We start from the raw sequence: 24759 nt of genomic DNA, 5'->3' as shown, positions 1-24759 counted from the left end.
ACTTGCTGCAAAAATTCCTAAAAATTAAACACTACATTGTTTTAAAAATATACCAATCAGAGATAAATAATATAAAATAAACAAGGTTTATTTTATATTGCCATGGTAACTCTAATTTTCATACACTGTCTTTCTTGTTTGAGTTCCATACTGACTGTGTTCCATACTGATGATCCAATGGGGAAGCCAAAATCTTAGGGGCCAAATTCCTCCATGCAAGCTGAGGAAGGAGGTTAGGAGGACACAGAGGGTTGACAGTCACAGAAATTGGAAAAGGAGGAAATTAAGTTAGTAGGTATTAGTTTAATTTGAAATTAAAGAAATTATTTTCATTTGAACAAAACAAATTTTAAAATATGCTTACAGTCCTTAATATGGGGGTAAATTCTCATTTAATATTTTACACTTATATATTAACATCTACAAAATCAAGTCAGGGAAAGTTTTGTTAACATCGGATCATTAATTTATTCCTCTATAAAAGTGGGATATGGATTAAAAGTTCTCATCTGATACGCAGTAAATGAAAGAAAGAAGCTAATCGCAGACTATCACACTTCATTTTTTTTCCTCATCACAAGCAAGTGGGTGGCTTACATTGAATGCATGTCCATGAAGTGAAGAAATGTACTCATAAGTGCAATTGTGTTTTTTAGGATAAAAAATGGCATATGAGCAGAATAAAATTAATCAAGAAAGGTTCAATAATCAAATAATGCCTTATCATTTGCTGAGATAAGTACATGGTCAATATCCAAACAAAAATTACTTTACATATAAAAAAGATTTTTAAAAATTGTTCTGTTTAACAATCAAAACCTGACAATTCTTTACATACACAGTAAAATGGACAAATAAATGTACAAGATCAAAATAAGGACAAAGTTTACCACACTGAAACAACTATTTAATTCCCTTTGTACCAAAAAGATACACATTCTGCATACCTTTCATTGGTCAGAATATCAGGAGGCACATCTTCAGGTTTTCTGTCTGACTCCTTTTCTTTAAAGATCTGTTCTTCAATTTCCTCTTGGTTTTCATTTGCATTCTGCTTAAGTTTATGTAAAGGCAGAGAGGACAAAACAGAAAGAAAACCTGTCATCTGGGAAAAACCATGTCGTTCTTCTACATTGTTATGAGGTGAGACAGAAAACTCTGCAGGCAAAATAGATAATCTTCCAAATAATATTTAACTACATTTTATTAAGGGATTAGCATTATCAAAAAAGATAAGCAACCTAATGCAGAGATGAAAAGAAGTTTAATGGGTTCAAACTAATGCATGCTCTAGTGTGTCATTAAGTTTGTTAGGTTGCTCCCTGGTGAAACAATAGTTGCTGCTATAGTAATGTCCTATGCAAATTACCTTAAATGGAAGGTAAAAATCTTGACTCCACCTACCTTGGATGTAAATAATCACAAATACATTAAGCTCAACACCTATAAAAACACATTCATACCAACAACAAAGACAAACAGATCCTACTGCATTGTTGATCCACTGCTCCTAGGTGGGCCAAAGTCCATACTACCTGTGTTTGCGTACTGCTGTTGCGCAGCTCACAACACAGCTTCTCTCTTCCAGCTAGAGACAGCTGCTTTAGTGCTTCCAGCTCCTCTAAAAGCACCCTCTCTCTCTCTGAAACCAGGTTTTCATTATCTATTGAGGATCTCTAAATAAGAAAAAAGGTCATGAGAGAATATTGTTTGCGATAGAAGAAAAAAAAAGCAGAAATAATTAGCAGATTTCTTTTAACCCCCTAGAACCAAGAAGCCCTTTCTACCTATGAGTTACATCCCATGATTAGGGGTTAAAAGCACATATAAAGTTCAATGCAAAATTTGAAACTTAAAAAAGCTAATTCAGGAATTTGTGAAGCTCAATTAATATTATTTTTATATGCCAATTTTGCATTGAAAAATCAGGCTTAAATTCACAAAATGCGATGAAGAAAAGCAACACCAATTTTTCCAAATGATATGTTTTATGTTCAACTCCCAATTTTCTTATTATTCTATATTTGAAAGAACACATTTCAAGATTTCTCTATTTTTTTATTCTCATTTAAGTTTCCAAGATAAATTGAATAAATTTGTTTTTATAGGAACTTCTATATAAATATTTCTTGCTTTTCTGTAATGATTTTGTGAGTACACTGTATATAGCAATTGATAAGAATCCAGCTCCCAAATACCAAGGAGTAAGAAAAGGGACAAGAATGTTATGTAAATAAATCTGCATTTCTCAAATCAAGAAGAGATGTTTCCTTGGACATGTAGTATGTTCCAGAACATACTACTTCAGATTCCCATTCATGATTAAAAAGACAGATTAAAGATAGATAAAGGTAAATCTTGGAGATGCTAATTGGTGGACTCACAAAACTAGAAATGAATATAGGAAAAATGACTATCAACTGCATCTTAGCACAAAGAATTTCCAAAATTGTCAAAGTGCTTTTGTTTTGTATGGTCAATGGAATGATTCAAAACAAACATACAAACAACCTTGTAGCCATTTTTCCAATGGCAAAAAAGGCAGATAAATAAAATGGCACAGAGGACAGGCACTCCAAAGTTGAGTCAGGTGTTCCTAACAAGATTTAAGGCTGCTGTGCTGATGGAGTCTGTTCCTGATGTTAAATATTTGTATTTATTTGTATCTTGGCAATAATTCTGACTTTCAAAAAAAGGCTATATAAAGAATATTGTTATTTTAATTGGGGAGAAAAGGGCCTCTAAGTCCCATACCTGGGCTAATTGTCTGTTCAGTCTCTTAATCTCTTCTTGCAGCTGTTCCTGGTCTTCTCGCTGTCTCTCCATCTGGCGCATGTGCGCCTGCCGTAACAGTTCTGTTGCCTGCTGATGTTCTTGGTATTGTCGTACAAGTTCCTGCCTCATATCTTCCAATTGTTCCTCATTTAACATTAGTTGTCTAGAAGCATCCATACTTGATACCAAAATCTCATCATGGATCTACATTATTTAAAAAAAAAAAAGGCAGCATGCATAAAACATTTCATGGAAATCTGTCAGCATCAACATCATTAGAAAAAAATATGAAAGCAATTCTAACCCACAAAGCACCTGATGTGCTTTACTAAACTAAACTAAAACATAAAGTTAAAAAAAAAAAAAAGAAATCTGTCTTCATTATAATTCCAATTTGGTGTAAAGTTAGTTTATTATCATTACACATGTTATTCTCTAAAAACAAAAGAGTTGTTTAGCAGTCATTTAGATGCAATCTGATTTTATGGGAGGAGGAGAATAAAAATTAAAAATCCTCAGGATGCCCTCTGCTCTTAATGAAGCTATAACTCCATTATCCCTCCTGACATTTTATGATGGAGAGATAATATAAATGGAATATTTATAATTTAAAATTATATTTATAAAACATGAAAAATTTTACCTACTTTTTTTTTTTTTTTTAGATTTTATTTATTTATTTGACAGACAGAGATCACAAGTAGGCAGAGAGGCAGGCGGGGGGGCGGGGGGGGAAGCAGGCTCCTGCTGAGCAGAGAGCCCAATGCGGGGCTCGATCCCAGGACCCTGAGATCATGACCCAAGCCGAAGGCAGAGGCTTAACCCACTGAGCCACCCAGGTGCCCCAAAAATTTTACCTACTTATATTATGCAATGGTTATCATAGTACTACAGAGAACTGCTTGATAAGAAACAATTTTTAATGATTTTTATTTGGAAATAAAAGCTTTATATTCCACTTTCTCAAACTCATAAGAAATAAACTCCTTAATGAAGTTCACAAGTACTTCAATTCCCAAAGAACTACTACTTAAATGAATAGTTGCTGGTAAACTAAAGAGGTTTTCACAAATACCTTAGTTTTGCACTTCATGTAGAAGTTGACAATTTTATTTGAATATGCCTCTAAACAAGACAACACATCCTGAACATTAATAAAAAACTTGGATTTAAGTAATTTTAAAATGTAGGATTTACTACTTTGCTAAATGCACAAATGGTGGTGGTATAGACAGAATAGATCCTCCATTAATGAGTAAGCAAAGAAGAGGAGAATTAGTAGAGTACAGTATTTTAAATTTCTTCTTAAACACGTAGCTATTTCCTTGTGATATCATCACATTAAATGAAGCAAATATTTTATCCATACATATTGCTAAACTATAAGACAATTAATCTTAAATTGACTGAAACAAAAATAATGCAGGTATAACTTATAATGAGATTTTACCATTCACAATATGTACAAGATTAACAATACTATGAACCAGACTTGTTTTATTTAATAATAGTATTAAATCACTTATTCATATGTAAGTAATAAAACATATTCATAATTCGAATCCCTAAGTCAAGACTAGATTAGATACCTTCCTTTCCCATTAAGGAACATTAATTACTGGTAATATTTTTATCGTGAAGGAAGCCACAATTTTTTATACAAGGAAACATACTTACAGGTCCTCTGACTAGAAATGTTTTATCTTTGGAGAACATTTCTTCTGAAATAGTCAGTTCACGGTCCTTCGACTCTAGTATATCATCAAGATTATCATTGTTTGATAACGGAACTTCCTTTCCATCTTCCCCTAACTCTTTACTAAGTGGTTTAAATTCTTCTTTAAATTTCATGCCCATTGCTTCAAAAGTTTGACCCTCTGATAATTTCATTTCATTTAAATGTTCTTGCTGACAGAAAGCATGTGCTTGTTTTGACAATGTAGTATCCTCTTTTTCCCCAGTTATTCTAGATAGTTCAGTTTGTTGAGCAAATGCTATACTCATTGACACAATGACCTAAAGAAATAAACAAAAAGGATTAGATTTATAAATATCAGCAAGAATTTAAATATTTTTTAAATTTAAATTAATTAACATATAATGTATTACTGGTTTCAGAGGTATAGGCCTGTGATTCATCAGTCTTTTATAATACCCAGTGCTCACTACATCATGTCCTCCTTAATGTCCATCACCCAGTTACCCCATCCGTTCACCTGCTTCCCCTCCACCTGCTTCCCCTCCAGCAACCCTCAGTTTGTTTCCTACAATTAAGAGTCTCTTGCAGTTTGTCTCCCTCTCTGGTTTTGTCTTGTTTTACTTTTTCCTCTCTCCTCCTATGATCTCCTGTTTTGCTTCTTAAATACCACATATGAGTGAGATCATATGATAACTGTCTTTCTTGATTGACTTACTTTGCTTAGCATAATACCACCTAGTTCCATCCACATCATACCAGCAAGAATTTAAAAAGCAAGTTACCAGTCAAATGGCTTTATTTATTTATTTAAGTTTTAAGATTTTATTTATTTGAAAGAGAGAGAGAGAGAGTATGAGCAGGGGAAGGAGGGAGCAGAAGGACAGGGAGAAGCAGACTCCCTGCTGAGCAGGGAGCCTGATGCAGAGCTTGATCCTAGAACCCTGGGATCTGACCTGAGCTAAAGGCAGATGCTTAACCAATGGAGCCACCCAGACGCCCCTCAAAACGGTTTTAAACTAAAAGAAATCCTACAGAAAGTGACAGAGATATTCTCTATTTTACATGCCTTTAATCTTCTCCAACTAGTGGTAAGACCTCAAAGACTAGCTTTTACTTTAATTTCCTGTCCTGAATCTGATCTGCTTGTCTCTCAATACTAAGAATGCAACACAGACAAAAAGACTAAAAATATGAAAGAAAAGCAAAGAGATGAAGGATAGAGTGGGAATGTTCATCCAACATCTAACCACTGTGTCAGGAGGATATATTAGAGAATAATGGAAAGGAACTCTTTCATGGGTAATAGATGAGACTACATAAGGCATCGTTCCTAATGGAGAAGGCAAATGAATCTTGGAAGGACAAATAAAGAGAACACCAAAAAGTTTTTAAAAGTTTCCAGAATAAAAAGATGTATTAACTATGAGGGGAACAACAATTAAAATGACAAGGACTTTCTTAGCAGAAACAAGAGGAAATCAGAAAACAATGAAAGGTTATCTTTAAAGTTCTGACATTAAAATAACCCAGATTTGAATGGTCAATAAAACCATCTTTCAGGAATAAAAGCAAAATAAAGGCATGAAATAAAAACAAATAAAAACAGTTTACTCCTAGTAGATTGTAAGTAAAAGAATTTCTAAAGGATGTCCCTCAAAAGGCAGAAAAAGATCCTAGAAGGCAGCCATTAGATGCAAAAAGGATTGGAGCATTAAAATTTCTTTTTGTAAATATGTAGATAAATCTAAACACTGATAGGTATGAAGCAATAATTCTATCTAAATTGTGGAATAAAAAAAATAAGACAGATTTGTAATTCTAGTTAGCACAAATGAAACCCACTACGGCCCCTCTCTCCCACAACTGAAAAGTGAACAAAATATAAAAGCAATTACCAGAGAGATCTGAAAAGTAAACAAAAGCAAGCAAACTGCAGAGGGCATCAAAAGTTGAAGAAATTTGTGTGAGGAAGGTGAAACAGAACTTGTGGTCTGTCCCTATCTGGACTATTTTTTAAAAAGAATTCACATTTTCCAGAATATTGTAAGACTCAGTGTCCATACAATATTCAAAATGTTCAATATACAATTCAAAAATTAGATGACATACAGTATGTTGTATGCCAAATCTGTTGCCAAGGCAGGCTGAAAAGAAGTAATACCAGAGGAAAACTTGAAGTCTCAACAACAGCAGAATACTCATTCTTTTCAAGTGTGCACGGAACATTCAACCAGAACATATTTAGGGCAATAAAGTAAACTGAGGGGCGCCTGGGTGGCTCAGTGGGTTAAGCCTCTGCCTTCGGTTCAGGTCATAATCTCAGGGTCCGGGGATCGAGTCCCACATCGGGCTCTCTGCTCAGCAAGGAGACTGCTTTCCCCTTCCCTGCCCGCCTCTCTGCCTACTTGTGATCTCTGTCAAATGAATAAATAAAATCTTTAAAAAAAAAAAAAAAAGTAAACTGAAATCACACAAGGTATGTCTGACCACAAAGAAATAAAAAATTATACATTAAATTAAAAGGGAGAAATCTGAAAAACCCTAAAATGTAGAAATTTAACAACATATTTCTAAGTAACTCACAAATCAAAGATGTCACAAAAGAAATCAAATATTTTGATTGAATGAAAATGTGTTGAACGCAGTTTAAAGATGTGCTTAAAGGGAAACTTAGAGCAGTTAAATATATGTATTAGGAAAGAGGAAAGGTCTTTTAGGAAACCTGAAAAAGAAAGCAAATTAAACCGAAAGCAAGCAGAAACAAGTAAAAAATAAAGAAAAGCAATCAATGAAAGTAAAACAAAAGCAATTTTTTGAAAACCCAAAAGCTGGATCCTTGACAATATCAATATAACTGATAAACTTCTAGCCCGAATGAGAAAGAAAAAAGAGAAAACAGAGATAACATACAGATCCCACAAACATTAAGTGATAAAGGAATAGTATAAACAACTTCACCAACATAAATTCAACAGTTTAGATGAAATGGACCAATTCCTCAAGTGACACAAACTAATAAAGCTCACTCAAAAAGAAATAGATTATCTAAAAAAAAAAAAAAATCTATTAAAGAAATTGAATTCCTAGTTTAACAAAGCCTTCTGTAAAGGAAAACTCCAGGCCCTGTTGGTTTCACTAGCAAATTCTACAAAATATTTAAGAATAAAATAGTATCACGATGCCAGGATGGCTCAGTTGGTTGAATGTCTACTCTTGATTTCAGCTCAGGTCATGATCTCAGGGTCGTGAGACTGAACCCCACATTGGGCTCTGTGCTCGGTGCAGAGTCTGCTTGTCCCTCTCCCTCAACCCCTCTCCCCTAAAATAAAATAAAATAAAACCAATTCTACATAAATTCTTCCAGAAAATAGAAGAGGGAATATATTTCAACACTTTACAAGGCCAGCATTATCCTGATATCATAGCCAAAGACAGTACAAAAAAACAAAACTATGGATGATGTTCCTCAAGAAAACAAACAAATACCCTTGACAAAATATTAGCAAACAGAATCCAGCAATATAAAAAGAAGGTGACTATCTCCAAAGGAATATGAACAAACTTGGGGGTGATGGAAATGTTTTACATCTCCATTTTGAGTTGGTTTCATAACTAAACATCTGTTAAAACTCACCAAATTTTGCACTTAGCTGGTGAATTTCATTATATGCAAATTATACCTCAGGAAAGATGATAACAACAACAAAAATGTGGCCATGTTAGGTCACAAAGGAAGCTTTTGAAAAGTTTGTATCATAAAGATCACTTTCTTTAGCTAGAAAAGAGTAACAAATAATTAAAAGAGCTGTATGGTCTGAAATCTAAAAAAACTCAACTGGAAGACTCAATTACCTCGTTATTCTCTCCTTTCCATTTCACTATCCTATCTAAGGAAATTCCACCTGTGATTACAGGTGACTCTGTGTACTCTCTGCCTGTGTAAAATGAGCTTAGCTGAGGAGGGAAAAAAAAAATCCAACCAAGCTGACTGGTCTTATTTTAAATCTGTAACTATTACCCTTGCATGAGCCCTTCAGGACACTGGGCAAATCTACTCAATTCCCCTGTCTTTTCCATTTTTTATTCCTTCTCCTAGACAGCCCTCTCTCCTTAAACCTTCCTTATCCAGGTTTGTTTTCTTTTCATAGTACTTACCACCATCTATACAGGGCCTATCTGCACCAACTAGAATGTAAGATCTATGGGAGCAAACACTTCATCTCCTTTTACCTCTGCTATACCCTAGCACTTAAAACACTGTCTGGCAGTGAAATGTAAATAAACGTTTATTTTCAGTAGTAAGTACACAAATCACAGGTTGAATCTAATATGATGTGTATTAGGAATCGCTACCCCTAACTGGGCTTCTTCTATATACCCTGTATTTTTGAAACAAGGGTTCTCAATCTTTTTCCACATCCTATCTAAGAGTATAGGGTAGAGTATAATCCTATCAGTACTGGTAGTGAATGTCAACAATCTGCATTATTCTAGAATCAAGCTGAATCTCTTGGACCACAGTACCTTGGATGTCTTAGGGACAGTTTTCAATGACCTATACATTTTGGTGCTCTGCTATCTGCTTAGCTGACTAATGTCTTACAAAAAAATATTTATGGGCACCTGGGTGGCTCAGATGGTTAAACATCTACCTTCAGCTCTGGTCATGATCCCTGGGTCCTGGGGTAGAGTCCCCCATTGGGCTCTTGGTTCAGCAGGAGTCTGCTTCTCCCTCTTCCTCTGCCTCTCCCCCTGCTCATCCTCTGTCAATCTCTCTGCCTCAAATGAATAAATAAAATCTTTAAAAAATACATATTTATAACATCACCATTATCACAGCAATATGACTACTTTAAAAATTTCATTTATGAGTCTTTATCATCTGCTAGGTGGTTTATGTAGATTAGTTCACTGAATCCTTATAAAAATTACTTATTCCATTTTTTCCCCTCTTTTCACACAGAGAAAATGGACTCAGAAGTTAAGTAACTTTCCTAAGATCATAAATCTAGTAAGTCAGAAGAACAAGAATTTAAAGCATGGTATATCCTATATCAAGCCTCATGCTCATAATTGCTATGATGCCCTGCTATCACATTTCACTTGAGAAATTTTTGTAAGAGCAACGTGCAAGATAAAATCTACATTTCTTTAAAGAACTAGATAAGGAGAGCTATGGTGCCTCACTTTTTACTTTGATCTCCAAGAAGCAAACATTCAATACAAATACAGAAATGATTAAGTCCTTCAGCCCATAATATTTCCTTGGGTCTTCCCCTTCTAATTTATGTTTAATCTAATTCCTTATGTATTTCCTGTATACCTTATCAATCCTCCTCCTTTAAAGTGCCCATATCCTCGGGGATTGTTATACTGGAACAGCCGAAGTATTATAAAAAAGCAGCAAAGAAAATCAGAATTTAACTGTTCCAATATAAGACCCTAATCAGGCATATGCATTTTATTTTTTTAAAAATTTACTTATTTATTTGAGAGAGAGAGAGAGAAAGAAAGAAGAGTTTAAAAGAATACCTCTGGGCATAGTAGCTAACGGTATCTATAGTTAACATTATAGTAATTTCCCTGGGAGGAGATAAGCAAAGAGATTATATAGAAGACTAACCACTTTCTATCTCATTTCCTACCATATCCCCCACCTTCAGGGGAGGTGAAACTCCATTACAGGGTTTTACTCACAAGGCAACAAATTTATAAAGACTTGTTATGGCATTCTAAAAAGTTCCTTTTTTTTTTTTTAAGGATCTATTAATTTATTTGAGAGAGAGCACGAGAGGGAGAGAGCACAAGCAGGGGGAGAGGGAGACGGAGACAGAGAAGCAGACTTCCTGTTGGGCAGGGAACCCGATATGGGGCTAGATCCCAAGACCCTGAGATCATGATCTGAGCTGAAGGCAGATGCTTAACCAACTGTGCCACCAAGACGTCCCTGAAAAGTTTCTAATTACTATCCCATATTAAGAAAAATGCTTTTCTTAAAGAAAAATTCACAGAACAATCCATTTAAAGGCAAATGCGGTTGATACCAGTAGCTGACAATTTAAAGGTAAGCTATGTAATAAAACTTTTAAAAAATAAAGTGCAGGGGTACCTGAGTGCCTTGATCAGTGGAGCATTTGACTCTAGGGTCATGAGTTCGAGCCTCATGTTGGGTATAGAGACTACTAAAATAGTTAAACTTTAAAAAAAAGTGCATTACTATCAATAAAATCTATGTTTTGTTTTTTTTAAAGATTTTATTTATTTATTTGACAGACAGAGATCACAAGTATGCAGAAAGGCAGGCAGAGAGAGAGGAGGAAGCAGGTTCCCTGCCGAGCAGAGAGCCCGATGTGGGGCTTGATCCCAGGACCCTGGGATCATGACCTGAGCCAAAGGCAGAGGCTTTAACTCACTGAGCCACCCAGGCACCCCTAAAATCTATGTTTTTTGAAGGCTTGAAGGGAATATAAACCATAATAACCTGCCAAAGTATAAACTTACCTTAGCTACTTCTTCTTCTAATCGTTCTTGGTACTGTTTTTCCAGCAACTTAACCATATTTGTTTCCTGTTTCACTCCAAAATCATCAGAAAACTAAATTAAAAAGCAAAATATAACATACTTGTTTATACTAATTATACATCACTTATTTTTAAACTTCTACCCTCAAATATCTTCAAAAGATCAATGTTTCTTAGAAAACTTCTGTGAAGTTCCAATAAGTACGTTTTAGTTCTGCTCTTAATTAAAAACAATAATTCTGGTGAATAATTCTAGTGTACAATTCTACTAAATAATGTACTTACAAAAAATGTACTTACTACACTGAACTTAATGATGCTAAGTGAGAAATATATTTATATATTCTAATTACCAAAACACAGTTCTACAGTGCAATAAAGACACTTCATAAATATAATTAAGTAGTATTTAATTTTAAGAATGTTAACACTATCTTTGCTTATGAAATTATAAGCAATTTTTATCTTCCTAATATTTATTAATACTGTCCAATTCTCTGCAAATACAAATTACCTTTACAACTAGAAAAAACATAAAGTTAAAAAAAAATAGAAACATATTCTCAGCATCAAAGCTGTTTATTAATTATCTGAATACTCCATAGAGGTTGAGTATAGAAGTATCAAGATATGTAGCCAACATCTCTCCTCTCTATCCAAAACAAGAGAATGCAATGATCTTTGTTTTCTATAGGAGTTAAGAATCAAAAATCTACTGAATTAAGATCAGGGTTTTGCAGCTGCAAGTTTCAGAAAAGTGGCTACGAAATGGCAGTATATAAAATGTTGAGGACAGGCAGAATGTGCTTTAGCCAGCTGGCCTATAACTGTAAAAGATGAGGGGCTTTTATATATCAGATGCCCTGTCCTGAAGGAAGCCTCGTTTATTGTCCTAACCATAACATCTTTTGGGAATTTTGAGGATTCCTAAATACTATTCTAGACGTGGACTGGCTCAACTTCCTATAGTGACAAGAAAAGCTGTTGGCAAGGGCACTGAAACTAATTTGTTAACACAGCTAATGTTATACAAAACAAGACAAATTTTAAATTAGAACATATTTAGGGGGGAAAAAACTCTCAATTTTAACTGTGTTAGTCCTATGCTACGAAAACACATTAAATTTCTTTATTTATACATTATTCTGGGTCTTTTATATAAGACTTTATATATTATGCTTACCTCTCAGCAAATATTAAATTGGATAATTACTGTAGATATAAAAATGACAGTAAGAAAAATAAAATCAGTGCATACAACAGTTTAAAGATACAATACCTCTACTGTACCATCAGTGTTCTGGTTTAGACAACTTCCAGGATATACTGTTTTCTGGACATCAGATTCAGTTATTACCACTGAATCAATGGAGAAACTAAACAAAAGAGAGTGAAGGAATTAGAATTGTGAGTTTTACTGTCAGTTCAAATTTACAGCGTGCATAAAATGTGTATTAGGGCAGGGGCAACAAAGATGACAGATCAAGAGTTACAGGTATTGTGACTTAAATAGTATTTTTGACTAATTTTTCCATTTAAAACTAAAGTAACACAATTGAATGAGAGAATATTTCAACAGATCACCATTGAATTTTATGTCATTTTAGAAAGTGTACTAAAAATGTATGATGTAGGGCTATTTACAGGTACAGAGAGACATTTTTAGAAAGTTTTATTACCGAGTAAAAGTCTGTAAAATCTCATTTTTTATTAAAAAAACATTTACACACACACAGAAAAAACATCTGGATGAATACATGTCAAAAGTAACAATGATTAACTCTAGCAGAACTGGGAAGCAGAGGCAAGAAAAGGAAGATTCTTAATTTATACAGTCACTTCCAGATATTTTTTGTTTTTAATCTATTCATTTATTTTTTGGTGTTCATGTCTTTATTCTATATTGCTTTACAGGTATTATTTTGTAAAAAGGTGATTTTTTTCTTATAATGTTGAACTTGGGTCATAAAAACAAGGTAAGATTAATATTTAGTAACTATGGGAAAAAGAACAAAGGGGCTAATTATAATTTTTTCTGAGTAATACAATTTCTCACTTCTATTTTCATATGCACCCATGCTGCCTTCTTTATTCCAACCCCCTCCTGCCCAGCATCTCCTTTCTCTCTCCTATCCTCTTCTTTCATTCTGTCCCAAATTGGCCAGATACAAGTTATCATCAACTCATTTCATAACTTATATAACTAACCCCTATTGACAGACATTTGGTTGTTTCCAAATGTTCACTATTACAAATAATGCTACAACATAAACCCTCATAAATATGTCTTGCACACATTTGTGGATTTTCTGTATGATAAATCTTACAAATAAGATTAAAATATTTAATATTTAAAATTTCAACATAATGCCATATTCCAAAGAGTTACATTAATTTTACTCCCATAACAGTGTCATTTAAATATTTACCCAAAACTTCAGCAACACAGAGTCTTAAGAGTTTTAGAACTTTGTTAGAACATGATGGTTTTATTTTTGAGATTATATATCCTTCAACTTCTATTGGCCTTGTAGGTTTCCTCTGCTGTGAACTGCCTATTCGTGTTCTAGGTTCATGTTAAATGACTGTAAAAACTCATCTCCCTTTTGTTTCTTCTCTACCCTTCCCTGGTTCTTGTCTATCTCACAATTTTGTCTGTTTCCTCATTTCTTCTTGCATACAACTCTTCTGATCCTTGGTTCCATGTTTTGATTCTTTTTTCATAGCTTAGAAAACCCTCCTGATTATTTATCGTTATTAAGACCCAAACTCTAATAAAAATGGTACTTTGTTCACAATGACTCCATTTTATACCTTTACAGCATTTGAAAGTGTTTATCCCAAATTCAAAAAATCTGGCTAAAACCAAACTCACTGCTCCCCTTTTATAATTAAGGTCCTACTCCCCACTGGCCTTACTTCTCTATTTATATTAACATACCACGGTTTTCCATGTTCTCTAGCTCAAACAACACAAGGTCATCTTTGTTTTTCCCCTTCACTTTGTTCTCAACATTCCTTCTAATCCATTATCTGATATTCATCCCTTCATTTCCATTTCCCCTAGAACAACTCCAACAGGCAATTATTACAAAAATGTGCAGTGAAAGATGCCACACAAACCCGGGTTTAAATTCCAGCACTCTGGTTCTATCACCATGTTACATGCCTTAATCTACTACCTCCTAAAAATTGGTTTGTAGTAAGTCTATTTCAATGATTAGATTGAAGTCCCTTGAGGGAGAAAAGCCACTTTATATAGATATAAAGCTTCCTCCATGAACCTAGCCAAGGCTTGTTCCAGTCATTATTTCATTTAATCCTCACAATCTTAATGGTACTTTTACTGTCACTAATGTTATTACCTAAATATGTTAAAACAATCTGCCCAAGATCATACAACCAGTAAAAAGTTAAATCAGGTGTCAAATGCAGATTTGACTCTAAAGCCAATAGTCATTCCATGAGGCTCTAGCATACCTGTAAGAGGCTTTAGTAGGCCAGCTCCAAATATATGTTAAATGAATGATTCAATTATTTTTTTGCATATTTTTTAAACTAGTTCAAATCTATCTTAGAAGAACAGCATACTCTTTATTCACATACTCTTTATTCAAAAAGTATCTTAATTGTATCCAAAAATGTGATGACATTTACAAGAAATAACTTTGACTCATCACCACTAGTAGGAGTGAGCATGGGTCAGTAAACCTCTTTTTTGCTGGGGTGTGAGAAAACTAATGGTCTTAGTTTAAAGGTACTGTCAATACACTTCCACTGAATATCACAGAAACCTATGAGAGAGGGAGGTTAACTTGCAAAAGCTCAAATTCAATAACTGCAAAGTAAGTCTTCACTTCCACAAAACTCCCTTTTCTTCATGTTTTAGAGAAAAAGCATCACTAATTAAAGGAAGGTTACTTGAAACATTGTAGCTGATTATTAGAGACTTCCTGCTATCTACTTATTTTCTTTCATATCAGAAAACTCAAAGTCGTAGTTTCGAAATGTCAATCCATAAACTATCTGCATCAGAATTATCTCATTACAAATACAAATGTCCAGGGTCCATCTCAAAGCTATTGAGTCTGACTCTCCAAATGTACAATCCAGTAATCTAATTTTAAGTATTCAAAAACCTCCACTGTTTCTGATGCATGGCCAAGTTTAAGAACCACCGATCTCAAGTAAGATGAAAGCTTTATAAGGCTATGCCAAGACTGATGAATAATTCCAAAGCCTATATACCAGCACTGAGTAAAAGAAGGAGAAACAGACTGCTTCCACACAAGTGTGGGCATTCAGTATTTTGTCTCAAAGAAAAAAAAATTTTCGGCTTGAGGTTCCAATAAGCGCCTATGAAGATATCAGTCCTAGAACAGCAGAGCCAGCCAAAGTTAGATGACGTCTCTGAGCACTTTATAGAGATAGTTTAAACATTAAAGCATACTTCTAACTAAGTTATGAGCTGTTCTCTCATTCACTTAACAAATATTTATTGAGCACCTACCACATGGAGGGAATTATTATAAGGTTTGGAATACATCAACAACTCAGATGGACAAAACCCCCACCGTTACAAAGCCTGAAGTCTTTCATAAAAGGCAGAAAATAAAGCAAACAAAACAAAGTCCCCTACAAATATAAATAGACTTTTTTTTTTAAATTTTATACATACACAGCTTTACATACATATAACAGGCAATATTAAGTAATAGGGAAAAAATTAAGCAGTAAATTAGTGTACAGAGTTCTAAACAGCAATTTTACTTTAAATGGGGTGATCAGGATAGGCCTCATGAGAACATGAGATCTGCAAAAAGACCCAAAAAAGGTAAGCATGTTGGGCATGTAAATACCTGGGGAAAGAGCATTCTAGGTAGAAGAAACAATAATGAGAAGTCCCTGAAGCAGGAGCATACCGATGGTCTGAGGATCTCAAGGAAAATGTGTGGTGTGACAATAGAGACAGGCAAGGAGATAAAGTCCAAGTGGTAACAAGGAACCATCATGTAGGACTGAGTAAGGCATTGTTAGGAAAGAACAGTATGGGACTAACATGATCGGTCTTAAATTTTAAAAGCAAATTCTTAAATTTTAAATGCAAAGTTGTGGAAATGTGTTGAGAACAGACATTAGGAAAGAGGGTAGAAACAGGGAGATGAGTTGTTGTAGTAACCCACGTAAGAGATGGTGATGGCAGGGAGCTAGTGAGAAGTGGTCCAGTTAGATGTATTTTGGAGGCAGAGATAACAGGATTTCTTGAAAGATTAGAAGGAAAAGGAGAGAAAGAGGAGTCACCTTAGATGGAGATGGCTGCAGAAGGAGCAAATTTTCAGGGGAAGATCCGGAGTTCTATTTTGGATATAGTGAATCTGAGTATTAGACAACTAGGTGGAGAAAGTCCAGCCATGACTGAAATGATCATATCTTATATTTCTTGGGTATGCCCCACATCAAAGTAGCAAAGTCCAGGCATACGATAAATAATACAAGCACACTCTGATTTAATCCAGCAGATTAACAACAACCACCATCTTTATAAGATAAAGGTGTAAATAAAATCTCTGTAATAGAATATCTTTGGTTTATAACAACACTTACTTCAGACATTTCAAAGTATTATCTCCTGCTCTTATTTCTTGATAATGTGGCACCCCATCTCTTTCAAGGAACTTTGCTTAAGTTACATTTGCTACTCAAAAACAACTATGCTATGATTGTTACTGAGCTATGAATACTGCTGAATGAGACTGTAAATGGATGGGTACCTTGGCTGAACTGTGGATACAGTAATAGCTTGAAGCCTTTCCTGCAAACAATGGATCTCTGCCCCATAGTTTTCTTCTGTTTCTTTCAACTGTTGCTGCAAAGAGGATATGAGGTTTTCTAATTCTTGAACTTGTCCTTCAAGTTGTTTAATTGTTTCATAATCTTGCAGAGTAGATAACTTGCTTTCACAACTGACATCTAAGTTATAGGAAGAGAAGAAAATACCCATTTCAAAACAAATTTCTTACTGAAGTAGTACAATCACTTTTTTTGTGTTTACAGAGATTATTCATTCTTCTTTGAAAAAATAATGCTTTCTTAGTAGTAAAGAATGTCATTTTAGACTCATTTTGACTGATGAAAAAAAATGAATAGTGTAATTCAAGATCATTTCTTCCAACTTTATGTCTGTAGTACCCCTAAATCTACCAATATCATGTCTTTAAATTGAAAACAACTGAGAATCAAAGAACAAGTAAGTGAGAAGGGATCAAAGAAAAGAATAGTCCAAACCCTCCACTTTGAGAATGAGAAAACTAAGACCAGAGTGATTATAATGAAATGCCAAAGACTATTAGGTTGTCTCAAATTTTAAAGTAAAAAATCAAATGACCAAATATTTGGTATAAAAATACTACACCGTGGTATATAATCAAAATTTACCAATGTCTTGCAAACTGGTCATCTGAGAAGTTGATAAAAACTCTGTTTCCTCTTTTGGTAGGTTTCCTTCTGCAAATTCAAGTTTTACATCATCTGTCTCCTGTCCCTGAATCTATTGAAAATAACAGAAAAGGAGTGACATAAATATATGATTCAGCATTTTGAAAACTATATTAAAGCAGCTTTACACTACAAATGTTATTCAGAATCACTTAGAATTTTAACACTCTAATACAAATATTTCCCCTTCCAACTTATTTTTTGCTTTCTTCTGACAATGACTCACATTCCCTTCACAGCACTGCAATTAGTAAGTATATTGTTTGGTCATACCCAGAAAGAAGTCCATTTTAATATAAAAACAGAAACTGCACAGAATTTTGGTATAAAGTTCAGGTAATATTTATAATATGACTTGGTCTTTGGAATTTCAACTCATACATAGTAAATTTTATGTTTATCAATACCTGATAGTATAACTTTATGAATCTAATCTATGTACCTCCAGGTAACTGACAACTGGTATGCAGTTCTTCACATAAAAGTAAGGAAAATAATGAAAACGGATAAATCTCACGTTGTTTCCTTACTTTAAAATTAGGCAGCAATTTGTCAGATGCATATGTGTATTAATTTAGTTATTCATCACATACTCAATAATTATCTACTACAGGACTAGCACTGTGACACAGATATACCATTATTTGCCCTTACAGAATTTATCAACTAGTGGGGGAAGAAAATTAAACAATTAGAGGAGCAACTGGGGCTCAGTTGGTTAAGTGTCCGACTTTTACTTTCAGCTCAGGTCATGATCTCAGGATCAAGAGATGAAGCACCCCTTCAGGCTATGTACTGTGTATGGGGCCTGCTTGGGTTTCTCTCTCTCTCTCTGCCCCTGGCTCCCATCATCCCTCTCTTAAAAAAAAAAAATTAGAGAGGCACTAAACTATAATAAACTTTAAGGGCAATAACAGAAAGACTGTGTAATTATGGAGTAAGTCAAACTTGACTTGGTCTCAGTCATTTCGGGCAATGATTAGGAAAGAATATAAGGAAGAAAAAGTAAGCATTTGTGAAAGAATGGCCTATCACATAACTACTGAAGACAATGATCTTGTTGAGAGGGGTTTAATTTGGGTAAGGATGGGGGAAGATCACTGGATAAGTAAGAACGATCTAGACTACAAAGCACTTGAAAAGCAAGGGGAAAGAGTCTGAACTTGCTATACTAGATGAACAAAAGATGCCACAAAAAGCAGGTGAGTAATAGGATAAAAGGCATCTCCGTGCAAGCTGCTGCAGCCACTCTGGAAAACAGTATGAAGGTTCCTCAAAAAGTTGAAAATTGAGCTACCCTACAACCCAGCAATTGCATTACTGGGCGTTTACCCCAAAGATACAAATGTAGATCTGAAGGGGCATGTGCATCCAGATGTTTATAGCAGCAATGTCCACATAGCCAAACTACAGAAAGAACCTAGATGTCCATCAACAGATGAATGGATAAAGAAGATGTGGTGGTATGTGTGTGAATACACACACACACACACACACACACACACACACACACACACACGGAATACTATGCAGCCATCAAAAAACCAAGATCTTGCCATTTGCAACAACGTGGATGGAACTAGAGGGTATTATGCTAAGTGAAATACATCAATCAGAGAAAGACAATTATCATATGATCTCTCTGATATGAGGAATTTGAGGGAAAGGGTGGAGGGTCGTGGGGGTAGGGAGGGAAAAAATGAAACAAGATGGGACTGGGGAGGGAGACAAACCAAAAGAGACTCTTAATCTCAAGAAACAAACTGAAGGTTGCTGGTGGGAGGGGGGAGGTATAAGGTGGCTGGGTTATGGACATTGGGGAGGTATGTGCTATGGTGAGTGCTATGAATTGTTTAAGACTGATGATTCACAGACCTGTATCCCTGAAGCAAATAATACATTATATGTTTAAAAAAAAAAAAAGCCATTTCCGATGAAGGTTATTTCAGTTGGTACTACTCTTATCAAGTCCTCTACCCTATGACTAACCCCTTGAGCACCTTTCAGCAGAGGACCTTGCCACTTATTTCCCAAAGGAAATAAAACCTGTCAGGTAAATTCTTCACTTTCCAGCCTAACCTTTCTATTCCTTCACTTAATTCATTCAGCAAACATTTGGGGCACCTGGGTGGCTCAGTGGGTTAAAGCCTCTGCCTTCAGCTCAGGTCATGATCCCAGAGTCCTGGAATCGAGCCCCGCATCAGGCTCTTTGCTTAGAGGGGGGCCTGCTTCCTCCTCTCTCTCTCTGCCTGCTTCTCTGCCTACTTGTGATCTCTCTCTGTCAAATAAATAAATAAAATCTTTAAAAAAATAAAAAATAAATGCAAATTTGTACAAGGAGCTATGGGAACAGGGAAAAAAGACAGGGATCATGGAGTATTTAAAATAACAGAAAGAGGTAAGTGCAATAAGCAAAAGCTTGTACAGATGCTAAGAAAATGGAGGAAGAAATGCCAAAAGTCTAGAAAGATAGGTAAAAAGGACACAAAGGACGTAGCATCTGAACCAACTAGAAGATCAAGTAGGAACACACCAAGCAGATTGGAGGTAGATGCGCAGTGTTTGGCAGAAAAACCAACATGCAATAGAGGCCAGGGGTGAAAGATCAGGTGCATTTGGGACACTCTAAGTATTTCAGTATGGCTAAAACAGGATTAGAAGATGAAGCTAACAGGTTAGGCAGTGATGTATTGTAGTGCTGAGTGTGATCCCAACCAATCTCTGAGATACCTCAGTGGCTGTAGCTACCTTATGGGGTTAAAAAGGTGAAATTCATTTTTTCACTTTTTTTCCCCTGGGGAGACCTAAAGAAGTTAGTGCGGGTGTTTGCGTTCCAGAGTAGGCCTCCTACATTCTGGCACTGGGGAAGGGAGGTGTGTGTCTCATCAAAGCAAACTGCTGCCCACTCACTGTCCTAAAAGGAAAGAGGCAAAATGACAAATCACTCACTCACTCACAAATTCATCACTGTGGATTACTTACTATAAGCCCTCCTACACTATTTAATAGCTTCAACTGTGTACTGCCATAGGAAAAGCAACATTTTTAAAAGAAAGAAAACAAGGAAGTAAGAAAACAAAGGAAATCTGGCAATGATTCACTTCTATTAACTAACTTGAAGTTAAGTTAAAAACTTGGGGGTGGGGAAGGAAATCACTGCTGACTTTTGCCAAAGAAAACATAGTGAAGTACTAGTTGAGAGCTTGCTTACAAGGAGTAGAAGAGAGGAGGTGATGGGAATTTCTGGCTGTAGTTTATTCTTTCTTTTAAAGAAGGTGACAGTGAAGGAGAAAGAGACCACAAAGGAAGATGAAGGATTGAGAATGGGTTATGTTCTCAATAGGAGAGATCTGAGGAATGTGTAAGGGGAAGGAACAGAAATAGAGAAAAACAGACAAAGGAGCTAAAATCACAGAACAGAGGGAAGGGACAGGTTATCAATCTTAGAGGAGGTAGAAGGGGATACTAACAAAAGAATAGGAAATAAAATAACCTTGGTTATGAAAAGGAGTAACATCTTCACAGACAGTAGGAAAATAAATTAGGGCATTCACAGATTTAAAGAAATACATACGATCTAGAGGCAGCAGGCTGAGATAATTTATAATTGATAGCTCTGATACTTGCAGAGAAAAAAGAGCTAAGGCCAACTGCAAAGAAAAAAAGGGAGTAGAAGTGGAATATACAACTTGAGGAAAAGTTGTGAAGTTGGGAAATATCTACTGAAGGGACTATGAAAGGATAGAAGACCACATAAAAGAATTGTCAAGTGATCCAGAGGGTCCAACTGATGTCGACCATCCTTATGTGGTGTCACCAAACCACACCTGCATCTAATTTTCTTAGCAGTCCTCAGAAACCCAAATATGAGTAGAGAAGAAGGGTCCCTGGAAACAGGGTGACGGCAGAAGAAAAACAAAAAATCCAAACCACAAATCCAAATGGCATGATGATTCTGAATAGGGTTCAACATTTTGGCTATGAAGGAAAACAGAAAAGCAATTATTGTAGGGAAATGTGGAGTTAAAAAAGGATTTTTATCTATCCACCTGACCTCCTACAAAGTTATCTGTAAGATACTGGGGCAGGTTCACAAGTTTTAGAAAAGGTTAAGATGAAGTTTGCTTAATTGCACAGGAAGAGAAAGAGAAAAGGAATGATGGAAAGGAGGAAGGAGAAATAGGAGAAGACAGAAGGCAAGAAAGAAGGAGGGGAAGAGAAAGAAAAAAAAGAAACAAGAATTTCAGCTACAGCATCCCTCATCACTGATAGAACTTTCACTCCCTGTTAAATTTTTTAAATCCACACAACTTAATATAATGACATCAAAAGTATCACAAACAGACAAAGAGATCCTTCTGGAATTTTTTCTACAACTTGAAGATTACAACACTTATCTTTGCCAATACATGCTGTTTATTTTCCTGATATAGTTAATAAATTATACTATGCCATCTATACTCTTACTGAGTTTTATATGCACACATTTCTAAAAAAACTACTTGAAAGAAATTTGACATATACAACACGTTAGGTATGTTCCAACAACTACACTAATTCTTTATTTCTCTAAAACAGACAGACCCACTACTTTAAAACTGTTGTATGTGAAATTAAATACAACTGTTTTGCCAAGTTTACAATCTGACATTTTATATTTATTTTATCAGGATTTCCAAAACTCCCTAAAGGGGTAAAATAAGTATTCAACTTGCAGAAATTCCTTTAGCTCATTGATATTATAAATATGTCACTTTTCCCTCATCTTTATCATGTTCACTTATTTTAGAAATTCTTGGTTGATGAAGAAGCTTACAAAATAGTACATAACACAATAAAGGCAAACAATACATTTTCCATTTCACAGACCTTACTTAATTGTGTTTGAAGTACCAAGAGTTTATTGTATTCTTCTGTTACTTTGTTGAGAAGAGTTTCCATATTTTCTTGCAAGTCTAGATGATAAACAAACAATTATAATAATTTCACTTTACAGTAAAAGTCTGCTTCTTTCAATAAGTATTATTTATCTACTCATTACTTCAGAAAATTGCCGGCTAGAAGTAAACTTCATATATTTAATTACCAAGAATTTTAATCTCATTAATGTAAAAGATGTGCTAGAAAGATAACTTGATGATTTCACATTAAAATATGCTAATTTCTTTTGGTATTCATTAATTTATATACATTTTTTTCACTATTCATATAAACGGACAGGGGTAGAAAAAATTTTACCTCTGAAAAAAATACCAAAAAATTAACTGAGATCACAATTTGTAAAAATAAATATAGGATTCTTTTTAAGAATGATAATTTGGGGCGCCTGGGTGGCTCAGTGGGTTAAAGCCTCTGCTTTCGGCTCAGGTCATGATCTCAGGTTCCTGGGATCGAGCCCCGCATCGGGCTCTCTGCTCAGCAGGGAGCCTGCTTCCTCCTCTCTCTCTGCCTGCCTCGCTGCCTGCTTGTGATCTCTGTCTGTCAAATAAATAAATAAAATCTTAAAAAAAAAAAACAAAAAACTACCTATTAAAAAAAAAAAAAAAAAAGAATGATAATTTAGGAGGGTGCCTAGGTGGCTCAGTGGGTTAAAGCCTCTGCCTTCAGCTCAGGTTGTGATCTCAGGGTCCTGGGATCAAGAAACATCATCATGCTCTCTGCTCAGCAGGGAGCCTTCTTCCCCCTCTCCCTCTCTGCCTGTCTCTCGGCCTGCCTCTGCCTGTCTCTCTGCCTACTTGTGATCTCTGTTGAATAAAAAAAAAAAAAAAAAAAAAAAAAAAAAAAAAGAATGATACTTCAGGTCTTCTTATTCTTTAAAAAAAAAAATAAATCACTGACATAAATGTATTTAATAAATACAATAACTTTCAAAGGCATGGATCTATGGTGTAAAATTAAGGGAAAAATTACACAGGGAAAAACAGGTGTAGAGGGATAAAGGATAAAGAGACAAGAAAGTTGTAGACATCTTTGGTTCTCTTTATATCACAATTATTGCATTTTTTAAAAAATAAAAATCTGTATTAAATATAAGATTTCATGAATCCAATTAAGTGACTGAATCATGATTAAAAGTAAAAGTTCATCATTAAATGACTTAAGAAAATAATGTGATCAGATTTTATTACCTTGAACTTCATATCTATAATCTTGCAATTCTAGTTCTTGATTTTCAGAAGTGTGAACACCAGCACTCTCTCTCTCCTCTACATTTATTTCACATTTTAAAGCAGGAGTATAATGTTCACCAAGGACATTGCAAAAAGTCTATTAACAACAAAATTAGATATTTTACAGAATTAAAATGTTGATGTCTACCTTTGAAAATCATTAAACATTATTTTCCTAAATGCAAAAGACAGTCAAAATGGCACAGAAAAATCAATAGGAAAACACTCTTCCATATGCCCTGTCAGTCTGCAAAAGAAACAGTTAAGTCTAGATTTTTCTCCCTTTATATAGGACAAGAAATTCTTAGAGCAGGAAAATATTTACAATATTAATTGCATTAAACTATTTTTTTGCTTCTAATAATGAAGATAGCTTGTACTTTAATCTATCATTTTCTAGCTTGGATCCTAGACTGACGTTATCTCTGTAATGTTAGCCACCCTTGAAAAAATACCAGAAGACAAGGACAGAAGTTAAAAAATGATGACCCCTAGAGGGGCGCCTGGCTGGCTCAGCTAAAAGAGTATGTGACTCTTGATCCTGGGGTCATGAGGTAAAGCCCCAAGCTAGGCACAGATCTTACTTTAAAAAAAAAAAAAAAGGTGACTAGAAAGTCTATAAATTCTACAGAAATTATAATATATGGAGGCGCCTGGGTGGCTCAGTCTGTTAAATGTTCGATTCTTGATTTTGGCTCAGGTTGTGATCTCAGGGTCATGATATCAAGCCCCAAGTTGGGCTCCATACTCAGTGCAGAGTCTACATGAGATTCTCTTCCTCTCCGTCAGCCCCTCCCCTGCTTAACATCCTCACTTGCTCTCTCTCAAATAAATAAGTTAAAAAAAAAAGAAATTATATGATGTAGGAGATTACGTCCATATACTTTTCTGTAACACAAAGGTAGTATTCTGTGCTTTATATAGACAACAAATTAAAAATATTTGACACATTATTCTGGTTTTTCTCCTGAGCAACAAACAATTCTACTATCATTTAAAAACAATACATGACCCATAATCATTTGAGATTCACCTTTGCCTCACATACAACTGGAAACAACCTCTAACTTCTAGACTTAAAAACCAAACTATTTATTAT

At 34.9% G+C, this 24759-nt stretch overlaps 1 protein-coding gene across 1 annotated transcript in view; it reads right to left on the bottom strand.

Moving 5' to 3' along the window:
* AKAP9 (A-kinase anchoring protein 9) overlaps positions 1-24759 on the bottom strand; it is a 187950-nt gene that overhangs the window by 73042 nt on the left and 90149 nt on the right. Inside the window, exons 12-21 of the mRNA XM_080818398.1 lie at positions 23619-23757; positions 22360-22445; positions 17431-17542; positions 16767-16965; positions 12275-12371; positions 10976-11068; positions 4453-4791; positions 2755-2979; positions 1536-1676; positions 948-1051 (exon numbers count right to left, since the gene is read on the bottom strand). Of these exons, the coding sequence (XP_080674524.1) occupies positions 948-1051; positions 1536-1676; positions 2755-2979; positions 4453-4791; positions 10976-11068; positions 12275-12371; positions 16767-16965; positions 17431-17542; positions 22360-22445; positions 23619-23757 (1535 nt within the window). The remainder of the gene's footprint in view (positions 1-947; positions 1052-1535; positions 1677-2754; positions 2980-4452; positions 4792-10975; positions 11069-12274; positions 12372-16766; positions 16966-17430; positions 17543-22359; positions 22446-23618; positions 23758-24759) is intronic.

Source organism: Martes martes (assembly GCF_963455335.1).
Source record: "Martes martes genome assembly, chromosome: 11".
Classification (NCBI taxonomy): domain Eukaryota; kingdom Metazoa; phylum Chordata; class Mammalia; order Carnivora; family Mustelidae; genus Martes; species Martes martes.
The sequence above is the reverse complement of the archived record's forward strand: the minus strand, read 5'-3'. Positions and strand labels throughout refer to the sequence as shown.